Source organism: Microplitis mediator, chromosome 3 (genome assembly GCF_029852145.1).
Source record: "Microplitis mediator isolate UGA2020A chromosome 3, iyMicMedi2.1, whole genome shotgun sequence".
NCBI classification, from domain to species: Eukaryota; Metazoa; Arthropoda; class Insecta; order Hymenoptera; family Braconidae; genus Microplitis; species Microplitis mediator.
This window is the reverse complement of record NC_079971.1, coordinates 23,170,765-23,197,222: the sequence shown is the minus strand read 5'-3', so window position 1 is coordinate 23,197,222 and position 26,458 is coordinate 23,170,765. Positions and strand designations below refer to the sequence as shown.

The 26,458-nt window shown below is 27.9% G+C and overlaps 1 protein-coding gene and 1 long non-coding RNA gene across 5 annotated transcripts in view; one reads left to right on the top strand and one right to left on the bottom strand.

Moving 5' to 3' along the window:
* Window positions 1–26,458, bottom strand: part of LOC130664823 (zinc finger protein rotund-like) — a 129,485-nt gene that overhangs the window by 30,390 nt on the left and 72,637 nt on the right. For 3 of the 4 annotated variants that reach the window (XM_057464933.1, XM_057464935.1, XM_057464937.1), the window contains exons 3-5: window positions 24,934–25,002; window positions 24,795–24,846; window positions 11,372–11,538 (exon numbers count right to left, since the gene is read on the bottom strand). In XM_057464933.1, the coding sequence (XP_057320916.1) occupies window positions 11,372–11,538; window positions 24,795–24,846; window positions 24,934–25,002 (288 nt within the window). The remainder of the gene's footprint in view (window positions 1–11,371; window positions 11,539–24,794; window positions 24,847–24,933; window positions 25,003–26,458) is intronic. The other variant, XM_057464934.1, reaches the window with a different exon arrangement.
* LOC130664824 (uncharacterized) overlaps window positions 1–26,458 on the top strand; it is a 77,775-nt gene that overhangs the window by 26,979 nt on the left and 24,338 nt on the right. The gene's annotated exons all lie outside the window — the stretch shown is intronic.

The following is a 26,458-nucleotide window of genomic DNA, read 5'->3' as shown; positions in this document are numbered from 1 at the left end:
TCGGCGACGGGGGTGGTCAAGCGTTAGGGCCTTAAGTCCCTTTTTTCTTTTTTTCTTTTGGTCAAATAAATCTCTAAAGACACCCGGATCGGTAGCAAGTGCAAAACATCTTCATTTCTATGTTATAGATACTTTGAACAGACTGTTTTTTAAACAATATTTTATAGGGCCCAAAAATAACATAAGATCCAGAATCAAATTGTAGATACACATTTATTATCTTCCTTATAAAGAATAACAAGAGACGTAAAAATTTTCAGATAAGGCCTAGAAATTAAATGAGTCCCAAAATTCACATAAGGCCCCAACTTTTTTTAAAAGCAATATTTCGATGGAAATGAATTATTTTTTATGAAAATGAAATTTTGTATTTTAATACAAGGCTATAAAATGTGGTGAGGCCCCAAAATATATATAAGGCCCAACGTTTTTTTACAGTTTCATAAACAATTGTAGATAATTGTTATGAGACCATTAAACAGAGGTATTTTTCTATATTTGTTGACTTGTGAAGATGGAAAAAAATGTTTTTTGGGCCTTGTAAGTGTCAATTTTTATTTGAATGTTGCATTATATGAATGAAAAGAACCGTGTCGTGTGTATGATGAAATTACCACGAGAATAAAAGCCATCAAAGTCGTCTGTCATAAATACAACACAAGAAAGTCGTGGACTTGTATATATAAGTCCCAAAAGTTTTTGGAGACCGTATTAGACGGCGGATTATTCATGCCGGTTCCAAAGTGATGTATACTATGAAAAAGGATCGCGTGCACGCGGGTGTCAGTCTTCTCAGCATTGCAATTGTGTATCAGAGTATAGAGAGAGAAAAAGAGAACCTGGCCCCGGGGAAATCCTGAGTGAATGCGATGAAATAAAAAAAACTCATACTGGGTCTTATTGTCCGTTAAGGCCTAGAAAACATCTGTAATCCGTTTAAGTGTGCAAATTTGGTATTGATGCATTGACTGGATGTCTGCACCATCAAAAATTTTATTCTATAACATCTCAAAATTTTACAATAAGGCCCCGGGAGTGTCTATATACACCTACACAAAATGGGCCTTATGATCATCATTTCTATACTCAATACAATAACACCCATATCACTTAAATTCATGTATTCTAGTATTACGATTTATCGGTATTATCGATTTAATTTTGTCCAAGGCCCATTTTTCGGGTCCGTTAAAAAATATTCTTTCAAGTCAAATTATTCTTTCTTATAGTTTGAATTGTTTTACACCCAAATTAAACTTTCGTTTGCTCATGAGGCCCATTTTCGCAGCACACGATATAAGGCCCCTCCCTTCTTTAATATCTCATAAGGCCCAAAATTTCTTTGAACTAACAATCGAGTTTAATCAAATTTCAGTTCTTATCTCGCGAAAATAGCTCCCCCATAAGGCCCACAATAAATTACAAGGCCCTATAAATTTTGGGCCTTACCATTCCCAAATTTTTTCAGTAATCAAATTCTCATAAAATCTATAAAATAAATTTTAATAATACCTTAAAAAAATATGTCTTAAGACCGTCTATTGAAATTGGGCCCAATGTCCGTTAGCTAAAAAAATTTCAAACAAATCCATTTCTCATTCTAAACACAGTTCTTTTATCTAGCTTTTATATTTTTTATTATAATATACCCTTGTACTAAATTCTTATGCATGAGGCCCAGTCGGACAGGCCCCCTTTCCGGGGTTGAATCAGGCGAAAAAACAGCGAAAAAAACAACACCATGTGTTATTGCTGGTCGTCAAGCGGACTACAATTTTCTGAACATATCTAGAGGAAACGTTCCTTCCTTTTTTTTTTATACTTTTTTTTTTATTCTAAACTACTCTCCCTTTTTTTAGATACTCCCGATCTCCTTCCCTTATATTCTCTTCCTCGTGTATACATATTACATACTGATGCACAAAAATCTATATCGAGGGGTGGATACGCGAGCGCGAAGGTGAAAAAAAATTTTTTTTTTACTTAAAGCTGCAGCTATTTTTATTTTTGTTATTTAATAGTCAGCGTATAGTGTAGGGAACACACCAGCAACTGGGCATGTGGGCATTGAGACCCTTCTTTTTCCGCATTTTCACTAAAAAAATTTAGTAATAAATTTTGCTGGGACTCTGATGGACGTATGGACGTGTCTATTTCTCAACCACCTATGAGTCGAGGGATAAAAAACATAAAAAGAAAAAAAATATCCGTTGCACGCGTCTAACGATCACGCCAAATATCGTTACTCACTTTATTTATTTAACTTTGATTTTTTTATCTGACATATGGGGGAAAAAATAGATTTTTTGGAACGGCAACGAGGGCTTAAGGGCTGAGGATAATTTTTTATTGGCTCAGTTGGGTTATTTTATCGCTTTTTTTACTTTTTTTTTCACAGTTTCGGTAAAAAAGGTGACGGCACGCGCGCGACTCGAACGTTTCAAGGGGTTATAACACACACTATTCATTTTTATTTTTATTGTTATTATTTTTTTACGCGGTACTCGTGTGTCTGGCACACGCGGCTATTACACGCACTCGGTGGAATATTAGCCGCAACAAAAAAGTTGATTTTTTATGAAAACTTGAAATTGATATTTCTGCGAAAATTGGGAATTTTTTTTTTTTTTTTTACATTCTTTTGATACATATATTTTATAAATATGTGGTAATATTTGTGGGTAAGGTAATTTATTTTTAAAAAATTTCAAAAATACCGCGGGCGGGATTCGAACCGCGGACTCCAGAGGGCAAAAGCGAATTAGAAATTTGAGAAAAAATTAAGAAAATTTGTATTTATTGATTTGGAAAAAAAAGTGGGATCTGTATTTAGAGTCTAATTTTGGAGCTGGGGTCAGAATTTTTTTTTTTTTTCACATTTTGATGCTGAAATAATTTACGAAAAAAAAATTAAAAAATATCGCGGTCGCGATTTTAATCGCGGGCCTCAGATGAACAAAATGTAAATCGCGGATTAGAAACTTAAGGAAAAAATTTTCAAAAATCTCATAAAAAATGAAAAAAAATTTTTTTTTACATTTTTCCCGAATCTTTATAAAAAAAAATTCAGATAAATTTTTTTTTTTTAATTTATTTTGACCACAGCTTAAATTTACTCCTTTCCCAGTACAAGGGCTCGAAATTCAAAAACTTTTTTTTCAAAATTTTGAAAATAATCTAGGTCTCAAATATGAGATTTCAAAATCGTTTTTTTCTATCGAATACTTTTGGTATCGAAATTACGTATAAATAATTTTCGACTTGAAGGCATCAATAAAAAAAAATATGACGGCATAAGGAAACCGAAATCTCATATTTCCCAAATGATAGGGCGCATCACCAAAAAAGCTAAATATATATTAAATTTGAAGTTTTCTTTGTAACAAAGCCGTCTTATATCTTTCTATTAATCACAGGAAAGTATAATCACGATGTGATTTAAACAGTTTCCGGTTCCCATTGGGCTAAAAATAAAGAATCATTAAATCAGGTGGTAGAAAGGTCTCGGAGTGAAAGACTTGGGACCGTTTTTAAGATTGATTCGCCTTAATGACGAGTCGACTTTTTAAAATATATATATATATATTTTTACTCCACATCGAGTATCTGTATCCGTATTGGTATTGTTATTATTTAAAATATTTTCTCCCACACAAATTAAAACTGTGGATCCTCGGTCCGGAGCAAAACTCTACCTGCCGGGCAGTGGCCCAGTAGCCCTCGACATCTGGTCAGATTCTGTTTCACGATCAAAAAAAAATTTTTTATATAAAGAAAATATCCGTAGATCCAGTGAACATTTTTTAATGCAACACCATTCGGGCCTTATCAAATACTGGGAAGTTCTTTATATATTCACTCTACTCCCTCGCAACAAAAAAAAAATTCATAAAAAATCCCCCTTATTTTTTTATTAATTTTTTTTTTCACTTAGACTATAAATAAGTTTTGGTTTGAACAGCTTTTCATTAACAAAAAATATGCAGGTGGCTCATTTTATTTTTTAAGTGAATTTTAAGTTCCGTCAATTAGAGGCACGGGGTAAATTGGGTCACTAATTTCTTTTTATAAAATATATGTAATAATCATACAATAAATATCGGGTAATTTGGGTCTCAAAATTAAAAAATCAGAAATTTATTGAAAAATTTTTGCTCAAATAAATAAAAATTTTTTCTTTCGAATTTTTAATTTCTCATATTTTTATATCTTTGTAATTAAGAAATTCAAAAATAGACACGAAGCAATTTGGGGCAAATTTTTAAATGAAAAATTTACTGAAAAATTCTGTTAAAAAAAAATTACTTGGCCCATCTTACCCTCTAGTGTAATTGTTTCGATTACTGGGTTAATGTCGGTCATAAAAAAATGAGAGTAAAAATTTTTCCTCCCTTGCAATAATTAAAAAAAAAATTAGGTATGAAAACAAAAAATAAATAATTAAAATAAAAAATACGGGCATTGTGTATAAATTAATGAAATATATATAAGTGGTATATTTTTACCCCTGATTTTGTGAGATGAATAACAAGATGAAGAGGAAGCTAGTGAGGGGGATTGAGAGGCTGGAGAGGATAAAACTCACTTCCTAGTGTAGTGTAGTGTAGTGTAATGTAATGTTGGTCGTCTATATATATGTATAAGTATATACATAGGGATGGTGGCCCTTAAAGTCAGGTTCCCATGCCCCCGGGCTTTACCATCTTTTTCTATTCATCAGCCGTATTCTTTTTGGCTCCCTGGAGGCTGCGTGCCACCTGTCCCTAAGTCTGGACCCATCAACACGAAACGATTTCAGATCCTACATAAAGTATATCTACATACATATATATACATATATATTTATAAGTGGATAAAATTGGAGCAATGTCTTCCTGCTTGTATTGCTTTCGACACACGTTCAACTACGTTGGCGGGCGATGTAATAAATATAAATACAAGTACACTAAAAATTAATCACCAAATTTTGACATTTTCAAAAATTTCTCATTATTTATATTCAAAGTTTTATAACTCGGGAGGATATTGATATGGAAGAAAACATCATTGGGACTTTTTTTTGGAAATTTTATCAGCTACAAATTTTGTCTGGCATATTTTTTTGATATCTTTGATATTTATTGAGATATTAATAATTAAAGACAATATACTTATCAAAATAAAATTTTGATCTTTTGATTATCAATTTACAAAAATCTATAACTCGGGAGGAAATTCGTATGGAGGAAAAAATCTTTAAGATTTTTTTTTGGAAATTTTGTCAGCTACAAATTCGGTCTGATATATTTTTTTGATATCTTTGATAGTTATTGAGATATTAATAATTAAAGACAATATACTTATCAAAATAAAATTTTGATCTTTTGGTTATTAATTTAAAAAAATTTCTAACTCGGGAGGAAATTCATATGGAGGAAAAAATCTTTGATTTTTTTTTGGAAATTTTGTCAGCTACAAATTTGGTCTGATATATTTTTTCGATATCTTTGATATTTATTGAGATATATATAATTAAAGACAATTTCCTTATCAAAATTTTATTTTGATCTTTTGATTATTAACTTAAAAAAATTTATAACTCGGAAGAAAATGTATATGGAAGAAAAAATCATTGGGATTTTTTTTTGGAAATTTTGTCAGCTACAAATTTGGTCTGATAAATTTTTTTGATATCTCTGATATTTATTGAGATATTAATAATTAAAGAAAATATACTTATTAAAATAAAATTTTGATTATTAATTTTGAAATTTTATAACTCGAGGAAAAATTAATATGAAGGAATAACTCATGGGGAATTTTTTTGGAAATTTTGTCAGCTACAAATTTGGTCTGATATATTTTTTCGATATCTCTGACGGTTATCGAGATATTTGTAATAGAAGAGAGCAGTAACAATTTAAAAAAAAGTACGAGGAATTTTGAATTTATAAAATCCTACGAAAGACGGTAATAATAATGATGATAATGATGATGATGATGATGATGATGATAATGATGATGAAGAAGCCATAACGGACTCAGTGATGATGCGTGACAATTCGAATTTTGACGCAATTACCTCCTAAGTCACGTGATACCACGAAAGGAAGTAGTCGAAATCGCCGGTCAACGTTCATTCAACTCTTCCATTCTTCCATTTATTTTTTATCCTTGTTTATTTTTTAATTTTATCCACCTACTTTTTATTATAGCCTTCTTTCACTCGGCTCCACCTTCTCCGTTTTTTTTACCATCATTTTCTCGGAGCTCTGGATCCGCGGCATCTTCTGCTCCAGCATCAACTCAAACTCCAGATCCATCAGATTTTTTTTCTCACCGTCGACTCGGATCCGAAATTACAGCTAGTGTAGCGAGAGCGTAGTAAATGCTACCGGTTAATAGTAACTTGCTCTCCTTTCTCTTTTTTTTTTTTTTTTTTTTTTTTTTTTTTTTTTTTTTAAACCACAGCCTTTTATTGTAAATTCAAAAAAAAATTTTTTTTCATGTTTACTAATTTTAATAAATTTATTTTTTCTCAGGCGCGTGGCCGGATCTTTTTTTTGTCGAGTAATCGAACGTTCACTTGAAATTTCTAAAAAATATTTTTTGTTTATTTTATTTACGTGACCTTGTGATCCTCAAATTTCAGTAATAATTTTCGTGGTTTGTTTTTTTATTTTTTCTTAGTTTGGTTTTTTTATTTTTTACTGCTCTGGTCACGACTAACGAATATATATGGGGACCCCGCGGGGCCTGGACCCCAGGACAAGCTGACGAGACGGTAGCCGAATCCCTTGGAAATTGAGTAGCTATAAAATTAATTATCTGACGTACTTTATCGCTGCCCGCCGGATATGCGCCTCGATTGTGCTGGGATTAACCACACACATAATAATAATAATAATAATAATAATAATAATAATAATAATAATAATAATAATAATGATAATGATAATGATGAAAAATATATAATTCTCAAAGATATTGCCGTCTTATCACTCATTTGGATAGCCAAGAATTCTATTGATTATTTTGTGTTTACCATGATTTGTTTTACTTATCTTATATATTGAATATATATATAATATATAAATATGTTGTTTTTTGACGGACGAAATTGAAAATAAATCAAATTAGGGTTTTTTGATCGTCGTCAACTTTTGAAGGAATGAAAATAAAAACATGGGACTCAAAGGATTTTTTTGGAAATTTTGTCGGCTACAAATTTGGTCTGATTCATTTTTTTGATATCTTTGATAGTTTTTGAGATATTTATAATAAAAGATTATGATATTCATAATGAACTGAAATTTTGAACTCTTCATTATGAAAATTCAAAAATTCATAACTTGTCACTAAATTTAATTTAAAAAATGGGACTAGTGGAAATCTTTGGGAAATTTTATCAGCTACAAATTTGGTGTCATACATTTTTTTGATATCTTTGACCATTGTTGAGATATTCGTAACAAAAGATAATGAGATTCATAATGAACTGAAATTTTGAACTCTTCATTATTAAAATTAAAAAATTCATAACTTGTCAGTAAATTTAATTAAAAAAATGGGATTCGTGGAAATCTTTGGGAAATTTTATCAGCTACAAATTTGGTCTCATATATTTTATTGATATCTTTGACCATTGTCGAGATATTTATAATAAAAGATAATGATATTCATAATGAACTGAAATTTTGAACTCTTCATTATAAAATTCAAAAATTCATAACTTGTCAGTAAATTTAATTAAAAAAATGGGATTCGTGGAAATCTTTGGGAAATTTTATCAGCTACAAATTTGGTCTCATATATTTTATTGATATCTTTGACCATTGTCGAGATATTCATAATAAAAGATAATGATATTCATAATGATCTGAAATTTTGAACTCTTCATTATTAAAATTCAAAAATTTATAACTCGTGGGCAAATTAAAATAAAAAAATGGATCTTGCGGCAATTTTTTCAAAATTTTGTCAGCTACAAATTTGATCTGATTAATTTTTTCGCTATCACCCACCATTTTTTATATATTTACATTTAAACAAATTTTCTCCCAAAAAATCCTTCAAAATGTTGAATTTGATAAAATATTTCACAATAAAATTTATAGCGTCGTTTGATTGAGACCCACTCGCTTGATGTATATGAGAGGGTCCAGTACACAGTAGCATCGAAAGAATCTCAAGAAATAAAATGTATGTACCGATGTATGGACGTTGAACCTTTTCCTGAAGGCATCAAAAATATAAATGGATGGACAGACGGTTACATAACTTGCTCGGGCATTGTATGTTGACGTACATTGACGCACATGGGACTTAGAAATTTAGTACATAGACTAGTAAATGGGGTATCATGTTCAGTCTCTAAGGCTTAAGGACTTTTGTTTGGCGTGGGAGGCTTTCGAGGAGCCCATGGGGTCTTGAAGAGCGACCGAGATCAAACTTCTCCCTCGTTCTCTCTCATATCATTACCATTTATACTCATACTCCCATTTCCCCTCTCTTTTCGTTTATTTTTTCTTTACACACTCACATTAGGCACCTGATCCGACCTTACCCAACCTTATACCCAATCCCCTAAAAACCCTATTCATACTTTTTTAAGACTCTTCAAAACGAATTTCTTGTATTATGGGAACTTTCTTAGACATTTAATTCTGCTTTTAAAATTATCTGAGTGTAAATTTTCATATTTACAAATTTTTTATCCATTTAAAACTGCCTTTGATTATATTTCATATATATTTCATATTATTCAGTCAAATTCACTTTTTTATAAATAAATAATCTAGTAAATTTTTTTTAAAATACAAAATTGAGCTAAAAAATTTTCTTCAGGATTCAATCCATTGACTTTTTTTTTACAGATAAAAAGTCAAAATTTTTTATTTAAAAAAAAATTCGTCTGAGAAATTTTTAACAAAAATTCAAAATTTGGACTAATTTCAATTTTTTTTTTTTACAAAAAAAACTTTCATCGGGATTCGAACTTCCGGCCTTTTAATTTATAATCTCATTAAATTAAATTTCTCATATATATATATGAAATTTATATCGATCAAATTTCGCGAGAAGTTTTAAATAAAAAATTTTAAATTTCGCGGTTTTTTTTAAATTTCGTCTTCAGTACAAAAATTTCTTTTTGGAAAAACTGACAACCGGATGTTGTATCTCATTGAACATCTATCAAAATAATCTCCAATAAGAATCAATTCCCTTAAAGTCAAAAGAAAAATTTTCAAAAAAAATGAAATTCAAATTTCGCGGTTTTTTTTTAAATCTACCGAATTTAATTTCGTGTAACAAAACAGTAATTGAGTACTACTCCATAAAATTCCTCGTACACTTATGTTCAATTATCGTACACACAATTGATGAATTGAATTTAAATAATTTTCGCGCGAAAAAAATAAAAATTCAAATAATTTTTACTCAACAAGAAAAATGTTAATAATAAAAATTTTCCACTGCAATCAGATTGCAGAAGTAATAAAATAATATTACAATGTAAAGTATGAAGATTCTGAAAATAATAAATGCAAGTCCAGAAGCAAGTGTACCGTGACGATACAGCATCCTGTCTTTTCCATCTTGCCCTTCACTCGCCGATATAATACCAGTTAAAACGCCAATGTAATACACATTTTATACAGACATACATTTATTTTATCTTACACTTACACTATAGCCTACAGCTCCTTCTTAATCTCAACTCACACCCATACCCGACCATCAGCTCAAATTGATTCTCAACATAATTTTTTTTTTGTTTAAATTATTTCTGTACTGCATTCAACACTAAGAGCTGCAGTACTGCAACAAAATGTGTGCTATCGGCACCTCTTTGCTTCTGGTCTTCCGCTTTATGTACATCCTTCTATACTTACACTTGCACTTATCCATATATAGATATATATATGTATATATATTTATGTTTATAGTTATAGTTATATATTTATATTGAACTTGTATTACGAGTCTTGTATTCATGCTTATCATCATTTTCGTCATTATCGTCATCATCATACTCGATACGTGATCGATATATCGATGCTTCTGACCAAAGGAAAACCACAATCGACCTTTACTTCATATTATTTTTTTTTATTGTTATTATTATTATTCTTATAGAAAATAATAAAAAAATTACAGAAAGTAATTAAGGGCGGGGTAAAATGGATCAGATTTGATAAAAAATTTATTTGATAAAAGCGGCTAATAATAAGAGGGCAAAATGGTCAGCCATAAATTTTTTTAATTGAAAAGTTGTAGATAATTTGGTACTTTTTGTGATAAAATTTAAATTCTGTGGAAACTATTGAACTTATGGAAATATTTATAAGGACCTTTTTTGAAGGAAATTTAATGCTGGACAAAAGTTCATAGATATATTTTTGTCGTATCTTTGATAGTTTAGTCATATTTTTAATTTTAAAATATACGATAGTGCAACTATTGAAACTGAATATTTTTTAATTACTCATAACTTCTGATCTGCTGGACTTACGTAGAAATTGATAAGGACCTTTTTTGTAGAGAATTTAATTTCCTATAAAATTTATTCTTACACTTTTTACCCTAACTCCAATATTTCGTTCACAATTTAAATTTAAAAATTTTTTCTTTTTTAATTCAGTTTCTAAATCAGGAAAAATTTCGATAAAATTTTTTCCAACTAGAATTTGAAAAAAATCATAAATTTCCGCCAACTAAATTCCATTCACAAAATATTTTCATTAAAATTCTTTACCCCCACCCACTTTATTTAACTTGACTCCACATTACTTCGAAAAAATATGAAAATAAAACAGATTAATTTATAATAACTCCTATAAACTTGAAACGAAAACTAGCAGAGAATTACTCTCAGCTTAATATATATAATACTTTATTTTTATTTAATCCCTTTCTTTGTGTCAGATATACCTGCAGTCTCAATTGTCACCTTTCTTAATCTCCAGGTCTGTTTTTCCAAAACCTACTGCGAATCCCCATACTTTTTAACTGTTTAAAATTTAATACTCATACATTTGAATACCTATATATATGTATACACATATAAATATATCTACTTATACTTATACTGATTGAAATTTGTTGATTTAGAAAAAAACATTTCACTATATACTTGAATTCGTTTTTTCCCCCGTTTATTTTTGAATATTTAAATTCCCGCCATAAATGTTTTTTTTTAAATCCTTCATAAAAAAGATAAAAAACTGTACCCAAAACATTTAAACTGATAGAGATCAATTGTGAAAATTTACCGACAATAGATTTGTCCCGTTTTCCGTCGATTTTTTTTTTTTTTTTTAGATAAAAGTATCAAGTGCTTGTAGTCATAGATGTTAAGTATAAACATGTTGTCACAACAGCAACTTACCTGTGGGCACATTTTACACTGATACTTTCTCGGTGGATGTGGACCCCCTAGATGGGGATTAAGATGCGACGGATGTGAAGGTTTAGCTGTCAGAGGTTGTGGCACAACTAGAAGACTTGCTGGAGGACTTCCGCTGCTGCTTCCACCAGCACGATATTGATCATCACCTAAAAATATTTAATTACTTTTGTCGTTAATCATTTATCATTAATCGTTAATTGGTTGTTTTTTAAGTCATTATGGTAAATGACTTTCTACATTTTAATTATTTACTTTCATTTATTTTTATTTTTTTTACAATTTTAATTAACGCTGAATTTGATTAATAGATCGATTGGGTTTTTTTTTATTTTTTTAGAAGAAAAAAAAATTTTATCGGCTCATTTTACCCCAACTACTTCATAGTGCGCAGAATGTGGATCATTTAGAAATTTTAGAATTTTTTTTTTTTTATGGGCAAGTTGATGTAAAATTTTTTGAAATTTCAAATTTCGGGAAATTTAAGTTCTTGGGGTAAAACGGGCCATTAAAAAAATTTTGTAAAAAAAAAAAAGGAAATTTGATTTTTATGGTCGAGTTGATGTAAAATTTATTGAAATTTCAAATTTCGGGAAATTTTAATTCGTGGGGTAAAATGGGTCATTAAAAAAATTTTGAAAAAATGAAAAGATTTTTTTTTTATGGTCGAGTTGATGAAAAATTTATTGAAATTTTAAATTTCGGGAAATTTAAATCCTTGGGGTAAAACGGGCCATTAAAAAAATTTTGTAAAAAAAAAGAAAATTTGATTTTAATGGTCGAGTTGATGTAAAATTTATTGAAATTTCAAATTTCGGGTAAATTTAAATTCTTGGGGTAAAACGGGCCATTAAAAAAATTTTGTAGAAAAAAAGGAAATTTGTTTTTTATGGGCAAGTTGATGTAAAATTTATTGAAATTTCAAATTTTGGGTAAATTTAAGTACTTGGGGTAAAATGGGCCGTCAAAAAATTTTTTAGAAAAAAAAGATTTTTTTTTTGAGGCCAAAAATGATTTTTGACAGTAAGCCGAAAAAATATGGCTAAAAAATAGGATTCATATGTATATATATATATAAATATATATGAGTGTGTATTAAGTGAGTAAGTAAGAAGACATGTGTGAAGAAACTGACACTTGAGAGTTAAAATATTAATGATAGTCAGCATAATATAAAATCACGAATGTCCTTGCTACCCGCAAGGATCCTTGCCCTTTGCACGATGTATTATATTTATTATATATACATATGCATATATATATAATGTATGAGATTGCGTCAGTCATCAAGTCTGTTGCATTACCTTGTTGATCTTAAGAGTCAAGATTAAATCATTGGTATAAATATTTTAGATAAAAATATATTTTCGTTGTTGAGGCTTTTAATTTTGTAGAATTAAATGATAGTAATTTACATGATGACGAATAGATTTTGATAAACTTGGTGTTGGATTTGGGGAGGGTGAACGCGGAATACTGAAGAGTGGATTGGGAAGGGATTTAAATGGGAGTTTGATTATTGATACATATGAGGAAAGAGGTTGGCTGGTTGGCGGCTGTCTTTGTCACTCGAGTACGAGCGACGATGCGAGAGTTGTTTTTATTTTGCTGGCCAGCAAATCTCAAGGCAGAGTCCTGATTTACGATACCTCAAATTAGTTAATGACTTTAATTAACTTTTGATAAAATTGTAAATACAATAATTATCATTAGTATGATTTAGTTATTTTTATTTAGATTTTTATTGCAACGAGTGTTGGACACTTTTTATTTCATACCAACACATTATTTATTTTATTTTAACTAAAGTCTTTTAATTATATTTTAGTTAATGTTTTAATTAAGATAACTCGTAAACTATTGGGTTTAAGATTTAATTTGTAAGGAAATTTTTTTTAGGAAATTTAATTCTCTACAAAAAAGTATTGAATGACTTTTTACCTAAAGTCAATAATTTCGACAGAATTTCAATCTAATCCCCAAAAATTTCTATTTCACTAAAAATTTATTTTTCTGAACTCCGATTTGAAATTCCCGCTCAATTATTTAAAATTCCATCTAAACTATTAAAGATACGTCAAAAATGTATCAATATAATTTTATAGGAAATTAAATTCTCTACAAAAAAGTACTGAATGACTTTTTACCTAAAATCAATACTTCCGCCACAGTTTTAATCTCCCCCAAAAATTTCTATTTCACAAAATTCATTTTTTGAACTCCGATTAAAAATTCCCCCAAACAATTCAAAATTCCCTCCAAACTATTACGGATACGACAAAAATATCTCAATACAATCTTATAGGAAATTAAATTCCCTACAAAAAAGTACTGATTGACTTTTCTCCTAAAGTCAACAGTTCAAAGACAATTCCAAATAAAACCCAACAAGTTCTATATTTTCGAATCCTTTTTTTTTTCTTTTAAGCCGTAAAATTACTAAGAGATAAAAGAATCATAAATGCGTATAAATAATTTTAGTAGGGTATATATTAATATCATAGAATAAAATATGAAATAATATTTAACAACTTTCAGCATAGCTAATTGATCTTTCCAGTGTGCTTGAACCCAACAATTACAATTTGCATGTACGTAAGACAGTTTCTCTTCTCACTTAACACTACTCTCCATACTCTTTCTTCATCATCACCTACCACACACATCCAAACACACATTCATACAAATATATATACATATATATAAATATATAAAATATTACCCGCAGTTTATAAGCATAAAAGATATCATACGTATTATTGTCGAAGGTGTTTCATATTAATAGACAACTATTATTTATTCTTCGTTTTATAACTTTCAAACTATATACATGTTTTCTTGGACTTTGAATATTCGTTTATTTCTTTTTTTATAAAATCATTATCATAATAATATTTTATTACTGTTACTAGTATTATTATTATTTGCATTCAAATATATTTTAAAATGTTCAGTAAAAAAGGCGCGTAAATTATCGTTTGCAGGAAAAATTATGATTTTTTTTTTTATAGAAAATATAATTTTCTGTATGGATATTTTCTATGGGATTTCAGAAATAATATTTTAAGTTAAATTTAATCTAAAGAATGGAATTCAATTAATTTTATAGAATTTTTAATAAAAATTTTCAGAACAGCATGACAAATTTTAACCATGATATTTATTTTTGTTGAATAATAAATAGATACATATGTATTTTTTCAGGAAATTTTATTTCTTATACATTTTTTGGTATACATCTTTGAGGCATCTGTGAGTTGTGGTTGTGGTTCAAGTTGTTCTTATCTTTATTTTTATTGTTGTTATTATTATTGTTATTGTTTTTGTTATTGTAATTGTTGTTGTTTCTGTTGTAATTTTTGTCATTGTTGTTATTCTTTTAATTGACTATGTTCTCATTAATCTCTTTTTTGTTGTTATTTTTATTATTGTTGTTGTTGTTGTTGTTTCTTTTGTGGTGGTTATTGCTGTAGTTGTCGTTGTTGTTGTTGATGTTGTTATTATTGTTATTATTATTATTATTATTATTATTATTATTATTATTATTATTATTATTATTATTATTATTATTATTATTATTATTATTATTATTATTATTATTATTATTATTATTATTATTATTATTATTATTATTATTATTATTATTATTATTGTTATTATTATTATTGTTGTTGTTATTGTTGTTTTTATTGTTGTTGTTGTTGTTGTTTTTATTGTTGTTGTTGTTGTTGTTGATATTGTTATTATTATTATTGTTGTTATTATTATTGTTGTTGTTGTTGTTGTTGTTGTTGTTGTTGATGTTGTTTTTGTTTTTATTGTTGTTGTTGTTGTTGATGTTGTTTTTGTTTTTATTGTTGTTGTGGTTGTTGATGTTGTTTTTGTTTTTATTGTGGTTGTTGTGGTTGTTGTTATTGATGTTGTTTTCATTGCTGTGGTTGTGGTTAAGGTTGTTCTTATTGTTGTTGTTATTATTGATGTTATTATAGTTATTATTATTGTTATTATTATTATTATTGTTGTTGTTGTTGTTGTTGTTGTTGTTGTTGTTGTTGTTGTTGTTGTTGTTGTTGTTGTTGTTGTTGTTGTTGTTGTTGTTGTTGTTGTTGTTGTTGTTGTTGTTGTTGTTGTTGTTGTTGTTGTTGTTGTTGTTGTTGTTGTTGTTGTTGTTGATGATGATGCTCTTTTCATTGCTGTGGTTGTGGTTAAGGTTGTTCTTATTGTTGTTATTATTGTTGTTGTTGTTGTTTTTTTCATTGTCATTGTCGTTGTTGTTGTTATTGTTGTTGTTTTTATTGTTGTGGTTGTTGTTGTTGTTATTGCTGTTGTAAATTTTTTCATTCTTGTTATTTATTGTCTTGTTTATGTTCTTGTTGCTGTTATTTTTATTGCAGTTGTTGTTGTTGTCTGTTTTTTTTTTAATTTTTGTTGTTATTTTTTTTTTTAATATTATTTACTAAAAAAAAAAAAAAATTATTGCATATATGTACAAGAAAAAAAAAACAAAATAGTTAACAAAACAAGTTGTAATTTTATTTTCGTGGGAATTTGTCAATTATTTCCCATTGTAACGAGTTATAATACATAAAATTGTGTGCATTAAATTGTCGCTCTGTGTAATCATAATAACAATAATAATAGCCACTACGCATGTGTATGTATATATATCTATATATATTTATATGTCTGTGTAACGTCTATTATAATTTAGTCGTGAGATATCTGACATATTTATCATACAATCTTCGCCAATTTTGTCAACAAACTTATGGTCATATTTAATCAATTATTTATCATTTGCTTAATAATTTATTTTCTAAAGTCAATATGCAAAAACAAATTAAGGTAAATGGATTTTAATTATTGTTACAAGGCCTTTATTTACAAATTATAGTCAATTAAATACTTATGCACAGTAATTATTATTTTATTTAATTTTTATTAAGTAGTAATTAAAATTATTGCAATTACTCAGATTTTAATTTTATAACGCGATTATTTACATTTCCTTTTAACAAAATTTAGTATCTTTGCCCAACCTCTGGTACATATTATCATCTCGAAGTAAATTTTCTACACTTCAACAGTCAAAAATTTATGAAAATATTTTTAAAAACGTAAAGAAAATTTAAATAAAATAAAGTCTCAATAATTTGGTATGTTATCACAATCGATCTTTTACAAGGATATAAAAAAAATAATAGATCTTAATTTTGAAAACTCATTTTTTCAAAATTTTGTAGACCTAATTTCGAAATTAACAAATTTTGAACTTACTGCCCCCTTTTTACCAAAAAAAAAAAAATACGACTAATTTTACTTTAGGAGTTCAAAGTACCCTATGGTGACCATATTACCCCATTGCAAATTTTTAAACCAAATTTCGCATGACCCAAATCGTCTCACGATGCCCACAGTACCCCTACCTACAGTTAAAAAAATTGGGCCCATTTTACCCCGCGCTTACTGTCAGGATAAAAATATTTATTTACAAAAATTAAAATCTGAAAAAGGGATCACTTTATACCTTAACTACCTCGTAGTATATTTTTACACAAATAATCTTAGTGTAGATGAGAAAACTAATTTCTTGAGGCGATCAAGTGTCTTGTGATTGGAGATGTTTAAACCGGCGCCTTGGGCAACCCTCAACCTCAACCTCTTCTTCTTCTTCTTCTTCTTCATCTTCTTCCTTTACATTTACCTTTACCTTTACTCTTTTCTAATTAACCAGAGTACTATTTCTCGTCACCATTCTATATTTTATTGTACACTCTATACTCAATAATATACCTTACATATATTTTTTAAAGTTCCGTATATTACGCAAGTCATAGAGTATAGCTTCCAAAGCAATAAGATATAGAGGTAATATACATTTTGCTTATGGCTCTTGACCAAGAGGTCCGTTAATGCACAGATCGCATGATGCCCAAATCCAGGCACTTTGTTAATCTGCTCTTTGCCCGCCCCAAGGCCACCATCAACTCCATTCTTATTCTCTACCTCTATCTCTTACTCTATCCTTTATACTTAATATTTATATAAAAATATATGTTTAAATATTTATTAAACAATTTAAATTCTGGTGTAACCTTCTCAGTTTTGTTCTCACAATTTATAAGATATCATGACTCCTCAACTCATATGTCCCAGCGCCGAAGTATGAGGCGTTACTCTCTGACATTTCGTGCATCATAGTTTTATCTATAGACTTATATTATTTTTATAACATACATTTATTCTTACAGTACTTTATTTTTATCACATGTTCATTATTATTTTTTATCAATCATTGATTCTGGTTATATTTTTTACGCGAAGTATGATAACTCGGTCAATATTAAATTTTTGGAAAAATGAATGGATCTAATTTACAGGAAATTTAATTGCCTACAAAAAAGTACTCATTAATTTTTTTCGTAAAATTAATATTTTAGCGGTAATTTTAAATTATAAAATTTCAAAAAGTCTTATGTTTTTGATCATTATACTTTTAATAAATTTGAATTTTAAATTGTGACTAAAATATCAAAGATATGACAAAAATGTATGAATACAATTTTGTTGCAAATTGAATTCTCTACAAAAAAAGTATTGATTGATTTTTCACCTAAAATCAATACGTAAGACATAATTTCCATTACAAGTAAAACATGAAAAATTCCTTTATTTTGATCATTATACTTTCAATAAATTTAAATTTAAAATTGTGACTAAAATATCAGAGATATGAAAAAAATGTATGAATACAATTTTGTTGCAAATAAAATTTCCTGCAAAAAAGTATTGATTAATTTTTCACTCAAAATCAATACGTAAGACGTAATTTTAATTACAAGTAAAATATAGAACCTCTGAATATTTTGATCATTATATTTTTTGATGATAAATTTTGATTTATAATTCTGACTAAACTATCAGAAATATCACAAAAATGTATAGGAACATTTTTGTAGCAGATAAAATTCCCTATCCAAGCCGTGATCAATTTATCCGTAAAATGAATCCTTTAGCCCCGATATTAATTGAAAGGAAAAAAAATCAAAATTAAATTATAAATTGTAAACAATTTTTTTTTTTTAAATTAAAATTAATCTCACAAATGAATAATTTATTATTTAAATATGACTAGGTACAAAGTAACATTAAAAAATACCATTTAAATGTTTATTAATGAGTGCAATAAAAATCTTAAACTAAAAATAATTTTTTTTATTAAACTAAATATTAATATCTGTCTATTTAAATATAATAAATTGATTGAAAGTATGTCAATCATAAAGTGAAAGATATTACTGCTAAAGTAATATATCTATATATATATACATCTATATAGATATGTCTGCTCACCGTCTAGACCATCAAGATCACTCTATCGTTTTATACATCTTTTTATGTCTTTCAAGACCGTGGCTTTTTTTTAACTTACACACCTGTAGAACTGTACTTTGCATCAAAAAAAATTTTTTTCACAAAAAAAAAAAAAAAAAAAAAAAAAAAAATTGATTTATTCCGAATTTCTTTACTTTATTAATTGTAAAAAAAAATTGTTTGTTTAAATTCAACTTTTTTAAATTTTATAGTTACAGTAGAGTAAAACCGGAGTTACTAAAAAAAAATCGATTAATCGATTGTCGCTAGCCAATGACATTTGCCAACTTATTTTGCATAATTTAATATGTCCATAACTATTATAACAACAACTTCATATTTTTTTTTTTTTCCTCTTACTTTTATTATTTTTTAAAAATTTATATATATATATATATATTACATGATCAAAATATAATATTACATGTATATATTTCTGTAGATGACCTTAGTTATAAAAATATCACGACTAAAAATATATATATATATATATATATATATTTAATTAATTATAAAAAAAAATATCTCAATGAATTTATATTAATATAAATAACGGTAAAATTTTTGAATTAAATATATATTAGTATTTAGTGAAGATGCTCATTACTATATATTTATATATATATTTTAATGTTTGTGTGAATGTGAATGGATGTAAGTGGATATTAAATTTCGTCTGATGTATTGTGAAGCTAATTTATCTACGTTGAATATTGCTGAAGATAATTATTAATTGTGGATGGAAAAAAGCTAGTGATTAGTCAATGTTGGGAATAAAGTATAATTTTAATTTTGCTTGTGGTTTTTTTTTTGGTAATTATTCATTTATGGATAGAGGAATTTAATTGTAAAGATGAAGTTTGGTTGAAGTGAGGAAATTTTAGTAGTTTTTGAGCGTTTTGAAACGCGGGAAGTTAATTATTAATGTTCAGGTGGGTAATTTAGTTTACTGTATGAGATTGTATCGAAGTATTTTTGCTGTAGCGGTGATAGTTTGGAGGGAATTTTGAATTGTTTGGGGGGAATTTTTAATTGGAGTTCGAAAAATGAATTTTATGAAATAGAAATTTTTGGGGGAGATTAAAATTGTGGCGGAAGTATTGATTTTAGGTAAAAAGTCATTCGGTACTTTTTTGTAGAAAATTTAATTTCGTACAAAATTGTATTGACACATTTTTGACGTATCTTTAATAGTTTAGATGGAATTTTAAATAATTGAGCGGGAATTTTAAATCGGAGTTCAGAAAAATAAATTTTTAGTGAAATAGAAATTTTTGGGGATTAGATTAAAATTCTGTCGAAATTATTGACTTTAGGTAAAAAGTCAATCGATACTTTTTTGTAGAGAATTTAATTTCCTACAAAATTGTACTGATACATTTTTAACGTATCTTTAATAGTTTAGCGTTAATTTTGAATAATTAAACGTGAATTTTAAATTGAAGTTTAATAAAAAAAATTTCGATTTAAATAATAATTTTTTGTTAAAATTAAAATTATGTACAAACTATTGAATTTACGTAAAAAGTAACTCAATACTTTTTTGTAGAGAATTAAATTTCCTAAAAAAAATGTCCTTACAAATTAAAACTTAAACTCAATAGTTTACGAGTTATCTTAATTAAAACATTAACTAAAATATAATTAAAAGACTTTAGTTAAAATAAATTAAATAATGTGTTGGTATGAAATAAAAAGTGTCCAACACTCTATGCAATAAAAATCTAAATAAAAATAACTAAATCATACTAATGATAAGTATTGTATTTACAATTTTATTAAAAGTTAATTAAAGTCATTAACTAATTTGAGGTATCGTAAATCAGGACTCTGCCTTGAGATTTGCTGGTCAGCAAAATAAAAACATCTCTTGCATCGTCGCTCGTACCTGAGTGCCAAAGACAGCCGCCACCCAGCCACCCTCTTTCCCCAAATTTATCAATAATAAAACCCCCATTTAAATCTCTTCCCAATCTACTCTTTAAAATTCTCTACGTACCTTCTCCCCGATCCAACCTCCAAATTTATTAATCTTCTCTAGATTAATAATTGATAAAATGCCCGTCAGAATATTAGATTCCCAGTAACAAGTTCAGCACAAGACGTAATGTGCACTTGGGACTTTTTACTCGTGTTAGGTAAAAAGCCATTGACAGTGAAAAACATTTATGGAAACGTGGCTTAACCATTTACGAGCTATTACTCAATTTGCTGTGAGCCAACATCTCTTAATATGTACTAGTGTTATGTACTGCAATATATACACATATATATATATATAAGTAAAATAGCAATAAATGTAATTCTCTGGGGTCATTGCCAGCTCGACAAAAGGGAAATGCACTATTTTCTATCCTCCATATATAAACATACATATATTTTTTTAACTTTCCCTCTTTTATTCATTAAATCAACCAGCGAATCCGCGTAAAAAAAAAATTTGCCGTGACATTTTGTCGAAAAACCAAAAATTTTACACTTAGTAAATTTATTGGTGACTAAATTTGCGGCCAACAAAAAAATTTTAAGATTTTTAATACAAAATTTGAGTGGACAATGTCTCAATTAAAAAAAAATTCAAATTATTTATTTCCCGCCAAAATTCAAATTTTACCGCCTGCATTTAAATGCACGGTTTTGCTCAACTAGTAAATAACTCAATTAATTTTTTTGGGTTTCATTATTTTGAATAAAAAAAAATGCTGAGTAAAAGTATGTAAGTTTGCAACAAAGGGTCAATTCTTAAGTTTTGATATTTAATTTAGTTACGTAATTTAGTGACCTTGTATTTATTGTTAAATTATTGTTGTTGTTATTGTTGTCATTATTATTATTTTTATTGTTAGGATATAAACCAGACAGATTAGCGGGGAACGGTGTGAGATTCAGGAAACGTCCGGGCAAATTTTTGTTCTCCGTAATAAATAACAGAAAAAATAATATATATATATATATATTGTGCGTGAGTAAATATATGATCGTTAAAAAAAATATAAACCGGTTATGACTTTGCATTTATGACGTAAGAGGCTGAATTAGTGAAAAGAAAATAATAAGAGAACAATATTAAAAAAAAAATATATATATACATATATATATTTAAGATACATAAGAATCAAAACATCCGATTTTTTAATTATTGTACTAAAAAAAATTCAGTTTTTTTTATCAAAAACCAGAAATTTTCATATTTTTGGGCATGTAAAATTTTCTGTTCTTTTTTTTCTAATGGGGTCATATTGTTGATAAATGGACAAAAATTTTACTTCATATTTATAGTCGTGATAAATTATGAAAATCAAAAATTTGATTATTTTTAACGACGTATATATTTTTTTATGAACCCGCAAGTGTTTACTTAAAATTAAAAAAACATGTATACGTGTATTTATACATATATGTATGTAAATTTGGTACATATAAGTCTTTCATGGACCAAAAACAAGTTATAGTGCAGCCTCATTTCATTTCCGGATAAAAAATCTAGTAATTTTTTTTTTACGTTTATTTTTTTTTTATTTTAAAAATTTACACTCGCAGGTCAATGAAAAAAAGTTCTCTATTAAAGTTATCAAAAATATTTACCAGCATTAAATAAATAAAATATATAATTTTTCAAAAATTAAATTTTTTCAAATATTTACATTTTTTTAATAACATCTACACTTGAATGCCTTATATATATATTAGGGTGCTCCGTTTGAAACGAAGATTTTTTTTTTTTCGTTCCCCATCAAAAATCTTGTTCTACATGTAAAAATAAAAATTCAGTGAAATTTTGAGCTCTTAATAACAATTTTAAGAACTGGAACAACGTCGTTGAAGTTTTCCCATGCTAAAAGCATGTAAATTTTGATTCTTTTCTTTTTATTGAATAAAACTCAGCCCCATATTGACGTATCTTATCGGTTCAAAGTTTTCTTGGAAGAGAATTGTATGCTCTTTGAAAAAGCCTGTATGAGCTTAGCATTACCTTCAACTACAGCCCTCGTGGAAGCCTTGAAAGTCTCATTTCCTACGAAATTAGTGGTTTTTTGTTGTTAACTTGTAAACGGTTGACTTTTGGGAAAAAAAGTACATGACATTTTTTGTAGGAAATTTAGTCTTCTACAAAAAAGTTCTCATAAGTCAAATCTCTAAAATCAATATTTAAAAAGATATATGAACTTTAACTCAGTAAAATTCGAAATTTTAGCTAAATGTCACACGGAAAAAAATTAATCGTGAATGCAACATGATGCAGTCATGTTGCATTCACATGATGAAATCATGTTGCATTCACATGATTTGTCATGTTGCATTCACATGATAGTCATGTTGCGGTAACATGAGAAAATCATGTGGCATTCACATGATTTGTCATGTTGCATTCACATGATAATCATGTTGCGGTAACATGAGAAAATCATGTGGCATTCACATGATTTGTCATGTTGCATTCACATGATAATCATGTTGCGGTAACATGAGAAAAATCATGTTGCATTCACATGATTTGTCATGTTGCATTCACATGATAATCATGTTGCGGTAACATGAGAAAAATCATGTTGCATTCACATGACTTGTCATGTTGCATTCACATGATAATCATGTTGCGGTAACATGAGAAGATCATGTTGCATTCACATGATTATCTCATGTTACCGCAACATGATTATCATGTGAATGCAACATGACAAATCATGTGAATGCCACATGATTTTCTCATGTTACCGCAACATGATTATCATGTAGCCGAAACATGACAAATCATGTGAATTCAACATGATTTTCTCATGTTACCGCAACATGACTATCATGTGAATGCAACATGACAAATCATGTGAATGCAACATGATTTCATCATGTGAATGCAACATGACTGCATCATGTTGCATTCACGATTAATTTTTTTCCGTGCAAGATTAACGGTTTTATAATTCAAAATCATTATATAAAACATATTTTTTTGAACATAATCCATCTGTTAGGTCCCAAGGACATCGAAAATTCGAACGAGATTCTTCAAACCTGTGTTTTAATCATTCAATTTTTGAAAAGAATTGCAAATGAGGTTGGTACTTAATAACAATTTCGATGAATAATTACGGGCATTTTATAATTTATATAAATATATATTAATTGATACTTACCATAAGTTAATAACTGAATATATTGTATAGTATTGAACATTGACATTTAGCTAAAATTTCGAATTTTACTGAGTTAAAGTTCATATATCTTTTTAAATATTGATTTTAGAGATTTGACTTATGAGAACTTTTTTGTAGAAGACTAAATTTCCTACAAAAAATGTCATGTACTTTTTTTCCCAAAAGTCAACCGTTTACAAGTTAACAACAAAAAACCACTAATTTCGTAGGAAATTAGACTTTCAAGGCTTCCACGAGGGCTGTAGTTGAAGGTAATGCTAAGCTCATACAGGCTTTTTCAAAGAGCATACAATTCTTTTCCAAGAAAACTTTGAACCGATAAGATACGTCAATATGGGGCTGAGTTTTATTCGATAAAAAGAAAAGAATCAAAATTTACATGCTTTTAGCATGGGAAAACTTCAACGACGTTGTTCCAGTTCTTAAAATTGTTATTAAGAGCTCAAAATTTCACTGAATTTTTATTTTTACATGTAGAACAAGATTTTTGATGGGGAACGAAAAAAAAAAAATCTTCGTTTCAAACGGAGCACCCTAATATATATATATACATATACATATATATATATTTTTTTTTCAACCTGCTAGTCTAGATAAAATCGAAAAAAATTTCACTTCATTCATCGTGACCAAAAAAAGTTACACAGCCCCACTTATTTTTACTCACAAAAAATCAAGTAAATTTTTTTTTTTTTTATCTCATCCAAACACTTGCAGGTTAAAAAAAAAAAAAGAAATGACAAGTGTATAAAATTTTTAAATTAATTAATTTTTTTTTTCCATGTCCATATCAAAAACTTTTCATATTTTTACTCCTACATCTCCAAATATTTTTTAAAAAATTCAAAAAAAAAATATTTATTAAAAAAAATTACCTTTTTGTAATTGGTTATGATCAGCATTCATCTTGGCCTGTAACAAAAAATGCTAAGTCTCAGAAAGTAAGAATCTGTATAAAAAAAAAATAATAACTACCCCGAAAAATAAAATAAATAATTAGCAGTATAAATTTACCTCGTAGCCCTGTTTTGCTCCTCGTCCAGTGCCCCAATAATCCGTGTCTTTCTCGTGGGGGTTGCATTGCTTCAACAAGACAAAAAAACTAAATTAAAGCTTCGGCAAAGTAACAAAAAAAAATAAAAAACTAAATAATAGCTCTGTACTTATGGGCATTGTGCTCATAATGATGAACAAAAGGAGAAAAGAGTGAAGTGAAAATGAAAATGCAAATGAATCGAAATATGAAACAATAAAATAAAAATAATACAAAAGTATACGAGCATATATATGTACATATATGGTGTGAAATAGTTTCCGTCAAGAGTTAACAGCTCTTTTATAAAAATATGTAACCCGACAATTGAATCTAAAGCTAAATGTTTAGATTTAAAAGTTTTAAAACTGGCTGTGTCCGTTATTTGCAGGACCAAAGTTACAAGACTGCTACAACCCCAACCAATCTAGTCAACATTTAAATCTTCAACCCCTTATTTTAACTCTATACAACTACAACTACCCTTCGTACTTTATCCCTCTCTCTTTCGCGCTTTTTTATTTTAAAAGGTGTCTCTGTCTCAGTTTGACACTTGGACAAAATAGAAGCATATTTACTAAGTTTCGTAACAAAGACAAGGGAAAAGTTGATCCTGCGGAACTAGAACTGGAACTTGACAGCTAAACCTTGGAAGTAAAAACATTTTTTTTTTTAGAGACAGCGCAGTAACTGAGTCAGGGAATTTTTACGCACTTGACATTAGATTTTAATTTTTATTCTAATTTTAAAGATTTTTTTTTATCAGAGGGCCAATTTTTTTTTTTTTTTTAGGAAATTTAGACATTTTTTATTTAAGTGAATACTTGAAAGAGTAAACTGATTTTTTTATGGCCACGAAGTTGAGAAATAAATTTTTTGAAATTCGAAATTAGACCGAAATATTGAAATTTAAGTTGTGACGTTTTTTTTACTGAAGTGGAATTTTTTAAGACTGACCCATTTGACATGAAAGCAAACACTTGAAGGAATGTAATGAAATTTTTTTGTTTTTTATGGCTGCGGTTGAGAAATGAATTTTTGAAAGTTCGAAATTAGGCTAAAAAATTGTATGACGTTTTTTCTTTATTTTTACTGAAGCGGAAATTTTTTTAAGACAATTGACTAAAATGACATTAAAGTGGACACTTCAAGGAGTGTATTGAATTTTTTTTCATTTTTTTATGATGACCGGAAGTGGAGAAATGAATTTTTTAATATAAATTCCAAATTTCACCGAATTAAAAATTTGATTATTATTTATTTGGACCAAATTAATTTTTTTGGGATTATTTATCAATTTGATATCAAAATTGACTTTTCAAAAAGTGTAGTAAAATTTTTTTCATTTTTTTACGATGACCGGAAGCGGAGAAATGAAATTTTAAATATAAATTCAAAATTTGACCGAATTCAAAATTTGATTATTATTTATTTGGACCAAATTAATTTTTTTAGGATTATTTATCAATTTGATATCAAAGTCGACTTTTCAAAAAGTGTAGTAAA